At 41.0% G+C, this 7,986-nt stretch overlaps 1 protein-coding gene across 1 annotated transcript; it reads left to right on the top strand.

Annotated features, from left to right (window-relative positions):
* The first annotated feature begins 558 nt into the window (after nucleotides 1-558).
* On the top strand, nucleotides 559-1,717 carry LOC112067145 (protein FAM32A-like). The gene has a single exon (XM_055081957.1). It carries the CDS (start codon nucleotides 559-561, stop codon nucleotides 895-897), a length of 339 nt encoding a protein of 112 aa, XP_054937932.1. The 3' UTR covers nucleotides 898-1,717.
* Nucleotides 1,718-7,986: the final 6,269 nt, after the last annotated feature.

Here is a 7,986-nt window from a genome sequence, read left to right as displayed (position 1 = left end):
ATTTATATGGAAACACAAAAGACCCCGAAGAGCCAAAGCAATCTTGAAAAAGAAAAACGGAGCTGGAGGAATCAGGCTCCCTGACTTCAGACTATACTAAAAAGCTACAGTCATCAGGACAGTATGGTACTGGCACAAAAACAGAAATATAGATCAATGGAACAGGAGAGAAAGCCCAGAGATAAACCCACGCACATATGATGATCTTATCTTTGATAAAGGAGACAAGAGTATACAATGGAGAAAAGACAGCCTCTTCAATAAGTGGTGCTGGGAAAATTGGACAGCTACATGTAAAAGAATGAAATTAGAACACTTCCTCACACCATACACAAAAATAAACTCAAAATGGACTAAAGACCTAAGGCCAGACATTATCAAACTCTTAGAGGAAAACATAGGCAGAACATTCTATGACATAAATCACAGCAAGATCCTTTCTGACCCACCTCCTAGAGAAATGGAAATGAAAACAAAATAAACAAATGGGACCTAATGAAACTTAAAAGCTTTAGCACAGCAAAGGAAACCATAAACAAGACAAAAAGACAACCCTCGATGGAGGCCTACGAGCAGGTCCAGAAGGCGCCCCTGAAGCTGAAAGGCGTGGCAGAGCTCGGAGTGACTAAGCGGAAGAAGAAAAAGAAGGACAAAGACAAGGTGAAACTGCTGGAAGCGATGGGAACAAGCAAAAAGAACGAGGAGGAGAAGCGGCGCGGCCTGGACAAGTGGACACCGGCCCAGGCGGCCTTCGAGAAGATGCAGGAGAAGCGGCAAATGGAAAGGATCCTGAAGAAAGCATCCAAAACCCACAAGCAGAGAGTAGAGAACTTCAACAGACACCTGGACACACTCACGGAGCACTATGACATTCCCAAAGTCAGCTGGACAAAGTAGCCTCCCCTCCTGGGGTATGGAGTGGCATCAAGGAGAAGCAGAAGGCAAAGTTGGGGTTATATTTGGTGCCTTTGGTATTTTCTAGAAACATTCTTTTACACACATCCTTGCATCATCTGCTGAGACAGTGCTTTTCAAAGCTGTATGTCCTCATTCTGGAACTTGATTAAAATAAGACCGTCCTTTTACTCTATTTTGATTTCTCAGTAGCACATAGACGAGAAACATTTTTAGTTTGGAAAGTGTATCCAGAGATTAAGGTTATTTCTGTGTAAGTGCCTTGGAGAAGTGGTTTTACCCCCGAGTTGTATCTGACTCTTTGACAGCCATCCAGCTGGCTTTGCCTGGATGAAACCGACTCCAGAGGACAAGGAGCTAATGCCAGCGTGGCCTGCAGCATGTACACCCCTGTAGGGCCCTGCACAGGCTGCCCTTCCAAGCTCCCTCTAGATTGGGGCTTACGCTCTCCCATCCAGGGCTTGGGGAAGCCACTTGCAGCTATGGTCTTCAGACTGCCCCCTCAGCCTCCTGGCCAGTGAGACAACACAGCCTGGGAAACAGAACAACCACCTACGGCAAGGATGGAACGTACACCTTGTCCCTTTCTAAACCTGTGGCCAGCATGTAGCCTCTTCTCCCAGTATCCCCATTCCAGACATGTCTAGTGGGTGTTGCCATGGCAGGCATTGCCAGTCAAGCACAGCATTCTTTGTAATGGAACCCAGACACAGCCAGCCATCTTACTTTCAACCCTGGGCTCCAAGCAGCCCCCTGTATTTATTTAGAGTTGGCACATAACATGTTTGGCGTTACTGGCCTAAGGACAAGCCAAGGCAGATCCCCAGCACAGACAGACATGGGTATAGTCAAAAGGAAGGACTCAGGTTCCCATGCAGGAGAGCCAGGACATTTGAGGGCCTCTGTATACCCACCAGATAAGGATCAGATTGCATATGCTGTTGGGAAAAAATGTGTTGACATAGATGCTGAGAGAATAAGAAAGGCAGAAAACAAAACCATGTGTTGGGTTTGGGACTGTCATATGTGAATTGCAGAATAAAACCAAAAAAAGTTATTAAAAAAAAAGACAACCCTCAGAACGGGAGAAAATATTTGCAAATGAAGCAACTGACAAAGGATTAATCTCCAAAATATACAAGCAGCTCATGCAGCTCAATATCAAAAGAACAAACAACCCAATGCAAAAATGGGCCAAAGACCTAAATAGACATTTCTCCAAGGAAGACATAGAGATGGCCAAGAGGCACCTGAAAAGATGCTCAACATCACTAATCATTAGAGAAATGCAAATCAAAACTACAGTGAGCTATCACCTCACACCAGTCAGAATGGCCATTATCAAAGAATCTAGAAACAATGAATGGTGGAAAGGGTGTGGAGAAAGGGGAACCCTCTTGCACTCTTGGTGAAAATGTAAATTGATATAGCCACTCTGGATAAGAGTATGGAGGTTCCTTAAAAAAACTAAAAATAGAACTACCATATGACCCAGCAATCCCACTACCTGGGCATATACCCTGAGAAAACCATAATTCAAAAAGAGTCATGTACCACAATGTTCATTGCAGCCAGTAGGCAGGACATGGAAGCAACCTAAGTGTCCATCAACAGATGGATGGATAAAGAAGATGTGGCACATATATACAATGGAATATTACTCAGCCATAAAAAGAAACGAAATTGAGTTATTTGTAGTGTGAGGTGGATGGACCTAGAGTCTGTCATACAGAGTGAAGTAAGTCCGAAAGAGAAAAACAAATACCGTATGCTAACACATATATGTGGAATCTAAAAATAAAAAAAGGTTTTGAAGAACCTGGGTGCAGGACAGGAATAAAGATGCAGACGTAGAGAATGGACTTGAGGACATGGGGAGGGGGCAGGGTATACTGGGGTGAAGTGAGAGTGGCATAGACATATATATACTACCAAATGTAAAATAGGTAGCTAGTGGGAAGCAGCCGCATATAGCACAGGGAGATCAGCTTGGTGCTTTGTGACCACCTAGAGGGATGGGATAGGGAGGGTGGGAGGGAGACACAAGAGGGAGGAGATATGGGAATATATGTATATGTATAGCTGATTCACTTTGTTGTAAAGCAGAAACCAACACACCATTGTAAAGCAATTATACTCCAATTTAAAAAAAAAAAAGAAACGAAATTGAGTTATTTGTAGTGAGGTGGATGGACCTAGAGTCTGTCATGCAGAGTGAAGTAAGTCCGAAAGAGAAAAACAAATACCGTGTGCTAACACATATATATATGGAATCTATTTAAAAAATGTTTCCGATGAACCTAGGGGTAGGATAGGAATAAAGACACAGACGTAGAGAATGGACTTGAGGACACGGGGAGGGGGAAGGGTAAGCTGGGACGAAGTGAGAGAGTAGCATTGACATATATACACTACCAAATGTAAAGTAGATAGCTAGTGGGAAGCAGCTGCATGGCACACCGAGATCAGCTCCGTGCTTTGTGACCACCTAGAGGGGTGGGATAGGGAGGGTGGTAGGGAGGCGCAAGAGGGAGGGGATATGGGGATATATGTATGCATATAGCTGATTCACTTTGTTATACAGCAGAAGCTAACACAACACTGTAAAGTAATTATACTCCAATAAAGATATTTTTTTAAAAAAACCCCACAATAAATAAATACATAAACCAATATGAGTCCTCTGAGAAATAGTGTGCTGGGGCCCTGCCATCTCTGTAGCCCCTGCACCTGGTTTGGGATATTTGATGAACGGCAGCCAGTGAAAATGTATCATTGTAGAACTGCCATGGGAGGTTTTGGATCCAGCCTTGGACCCAGCCAAATGAGTCCCAGCAGCCAAACGTCTGGAGGACAGCCTAATCATCCTTGTAAACAAGACCATTTCCTTTCCCCCCTGCCCATGGAAAACAGGACCCAACCAACCCCTTGCTGATGCAATATCCCCATCCATGTGCTCAGAGAATAGACCACTGTGTTTTCGCCAAGAGCTGGCTATCCAGTGAATAATGTGTTCCTATACATTTACACTCAGTGTGGAGTATCCTAGGACATGTTTATACTCAAGAAAGGTTAGTATTAACATTGTGTCAGGGGATTAATCCATCTTAATCGCAAATGCCAAGAACAAACCCCCTTCTTTGGCGCCCAGATGTATGACTTTGGTTAAATATTTATAGATCATTTGGAATGTTTACTCTTCATTCTGGAACTAGGTATTTACTTGCATAATTGCATACTCTTCCCCCACCTCCAACCCTATTCAGTGTTCTCCTGATGTTTTCTCTCTATAAGGAGTAGCAGGGAGATGATGGGCACATCTGGCTACTGGAACAGAGATTCTGATGTTGGTGGGAGCTGACCCCGAGCTAGTAGAGTAATCAGGAAAATACTCTAGGTATATTACCAGGATCATGGAATGAGGAGGGGCCTCAGAATCAGGAAACCTGGATTCTAGCCCCCAATCTGCTACCAATTAGGTGTGTGACCTTCACTGGGCCTCAGTTTCCTCATCTATAAAATAAAAGAGATGAATTTGAATTTTAAAAATTTCTTCCAGCTCTGAATCCTCATGGAAACGTTCTCTAAGCCATTTGAAATCCCTACCCACTCCAGGTGTAATACTCAGGCTCTCTGGAGCAGTGCCCTCCAATAGAACTTTCTGCAATGATGGAAATGTGGTGTCCCATAAGGTAGCCTCTAGCCACATTTAGCTATGGAGCATTTCAAATGCAGCTAATGTGGCTGAGGGACTGAATTTTAAATCTTATTTTATTAATTTAAATGTCATAGCCATCTGTGATTAGGAGCTACCATATAGGGCAGCATAATGCTAGACGATTAACAATGGTATTGCCTCGCTCCTTACAGAAGGCCGTTATCTGCGCTAACGATGGTTTCTAATTTGGAGAAGATTAAATAAGTGGTTGGTAAACACTGCTCAGTTGGAATGCTCTTTCTTTGATGTAGAAGGTGGGATACATTCAAATATCCTTAGATGGGTTGAGGTTTTCAAAATGTACAACTCCTGAGTTCTTATTAATGCCACTAAAAAGTGGCAAGCCATTGAACTGATTTCCTCTTTTTTTCTGTCTGAAATGTTAAATGCTTTTAGCTGCACTATGTTAAGCTGGGAAAACAGTATCAGTGTAGGGCATTCTAAGACATCACACAGATCGCACAGAATCAACCTTCATCATTTCACATTAAACATTTTTTATACCAAAAAAGAGCTTGTTTACTTAATTTGCAAAGTGTTTCTTTGCCATTTAATAGTTTACTGATCTATATTTCATAGCATTGACTGCAGAGAGTTATTCATCTGTCTGAATTAAAAATAGTGGCAGCTCTTCATTATACAACTCATTGAGTTGAAAATCAGCTATGGCTGTTCCTGGACTTGCCTTTCTTGCTTCCAAATTTACAATATTTGTCTTGATATAGTAAATAATATATGATTATTAGTTATTACTAAAACTAGTACCAGTAATAACTAAGTAATAATAAGCATTTATTAGTCAAGACTTTCTATCATAGCTCTTATAGTGCAAACAGCATTCATGATAAGTCTTGGGAATATTTGAAAAAATATTAAACCCCAGTCCATGAACTGGTGAGAATGGAGGCTTCTAAAGAATATGATCCACTTGCCCAAGTGGTATTATGTATGTCAGGGTTGGTAAATCCATGGCATGAAAGCTGTCATTTCCCACCCATTCCTTTGTCTTTGGCTTTCTTTCCCAATGAGCTTGGACCTAGCCTCAGAATTCTTCTCAACACAGTGTTCTAGGCAGCCAGTATCAAACAAGTAAGACAATTAACTGACAACATTTAAGATGAAACTTATTTTCCCTCTCTAGTTTTTGCCGTGTGGACATGATCGATTTGTAAGAAACAAAAACATGGTAAAATACACACAGCTCTAGAGCTGAAAGGATCCCTAAAGAGCATGCAATCCAATCCCCTTATTTTATACATGAGAAGACTGAGGCTGAAAGAAGTGAGGCGAGTTAAATAAGGTTAGAAAGTCAGTTGGCGGCAAAAACAGAACTAGATCCCAGCCTCCTGACTCAGATAGACTCAGCAAGACAGACACCGCCTCCAGCTTACCACGTGGTAATTGTACTTTGGATGTTTGGTGCAGGATTATCACTGCTCTTGAGTTTACTGGAAATGATGTCTACTTTCCTGGACAAATAAGACTGGATAGGCTTATTAAACTGGGCCCATCTATTGGTTTGTGGTGTGGCCACATCCAAACAGATTATTTGGTATATTTTCCCATGAGTCGGATTTACATGTTTTCCAGACATCTGTGTCCAGTGCCACCTGATTGGAAGAAAGAAATAGCAGCCCATTAATTGAAATGACCAACCCTAGCTTAGCAGGACCCACTGGAATGTTTAGTTCTGATTAACAAATACAATCATTATTTTTATCATTAGCAAATTCCTGGATGTTTGCCTTTGTTAATGTGCTGCTCTCCACTTAATAATTTGCTCCTCTTACAGCCTGTGTCCTCAAGAGGGGTTGCTCCTATGCCTTAATAAACTGTGTTTATTAAGTTTAATAACATTGATATCATTGTCAGGCAGTTTCTAAGGGTTGAACCCTCACATTTTAAATAGAGAGGAGTGAAACCTGCTATGCTAATCATGCAGTAGCAGGAACCTGGGAGTCTGGGTTATTCCATCTTTTTTTTTTTTTGACGTATAGTTGATATACAATATTGTGTTAGTTTCAGGTGTACAGCAAAGTGGTTCACATATATATATATTCATATATATACTCATATATATGTATACATATATATATTCTTTTCTAGATTCTTTTCCATTACAGGTTATTACAAGATATTGAATATAGTTCCCTGTGCTATACAGTAAATCCTTCTTGTTTAGCTATTTTATATATAGTGTTGTATATCTGTTAATCCCATACTCCTAATTTATACCTCCACCCTTCCGCCTTTGGAGTTACCCGTTCTTTAGATTGTGTTAACAATCTAAATGATTCTTTAGGTTAGCAATGTTAAATGATTTGCAAAGTGAGAATCACATTTATTATTTATTAAGTAGTATAATGACTATAAATGAACAATCAGGAGAAGGGTATAATTGTGGTTAATGACATTATCATTTAACTGCCAGGTGCATCTGTTTCTGAACAAACATTCAGTGCCTCTGTTTAGAAGGTATGTTTATATCCTAGTTTCCCCTGCTGTTGAACATTTCCATTAAGCAGCAAGTTTTATTAGAGTAGTTTACCCTCCTTCCTTTTTTTCTTTTTAACACTTTGTTTGTGTCTCAAAGATCCCATTCTTGTTTTTCCACTTAGATCCTTATAATCCTTTCAGTAAACTAAATTTCAATGTGTCTGAAGCTTCTCAGCTCTTCTGAAGGTATGAGCAGGAGAGGCCTGATCCCCCAGTTTCCATAGGAAGACACACCCTTCAGCTAGTGACTTGTAATTTCCTTTACAAGATTGGCTTGGTTCCTGCCATACCCTGGGTCTACGAAGAAGCAGACATACGCTCAGGGCTTCTTTTTTTTTTCTTTTAACATCTTTATTGGAGTATAATTGCTTTACAATGGTGTGTTAGTTTCTGCTTTATACCAAAGTGAATCAGCTATACATATACCTATATCCCCATATTTCCTCCCTTTTGCATCTCCCTCCCACCCTCCCTATCCCACCCCTCTAGGTGGACATAAAGCACCAAGCTATCTCCCTGTGCCGTGCGGCTGCTTCGCACTAGCTATCTATTTTACATTTGGTAGTGTATATATATGTCCATGCCACTCTCTCACTTCGTCCCAGCTTACCCTTCTCCCTCCCCGTGTCCTCAAGTCCATTCTCTACATCTGCGTCTTTATTCCTGTCCCGCCCCTAAGTCCCTCAAAACCTTTTTTTTACATGCCATATATATGTGTTAGCATACGGTATTTGTTTTTCTCTTTCTGACTTACTTCACTCTGTATGACAATCTCTAGGTCCATCCACCTCACTACAAATAACTCAATTTTGTTTCTTTTTATGGCTGAGTAATATTCCATTGTATATATGTGCCAC

This window comes from Physeter macrocephalus, chromosome 21 (genome assembly GCF_002837175.3).
Source record: "Physeter macrocephalus isolate SW-GA chromosome 21, ASM283717v5, whole genome shotgun sequence".
NCBI lineage: Eukaryota > Metazoa > Chordata > Mammalia > Artiodactyla > Physeteridae > Physeter > Physeter macrocephalus.
The sequence above is the reverse complement of the archived record's forward strand: the minus strand, read 5'-3'. Positions and strand labels throughout refer to the sequence as shown.

Bases quoted from the DNA above. Each gene is read 5' to 3' on its own strand.
- LOC112067145 (XM_055081957.1), top strand. From the start codon at position 559: ATGGAGGCCTACGAGCAGGTCCAGAAGGCGCCCCTGAAGCTGAAAGGC.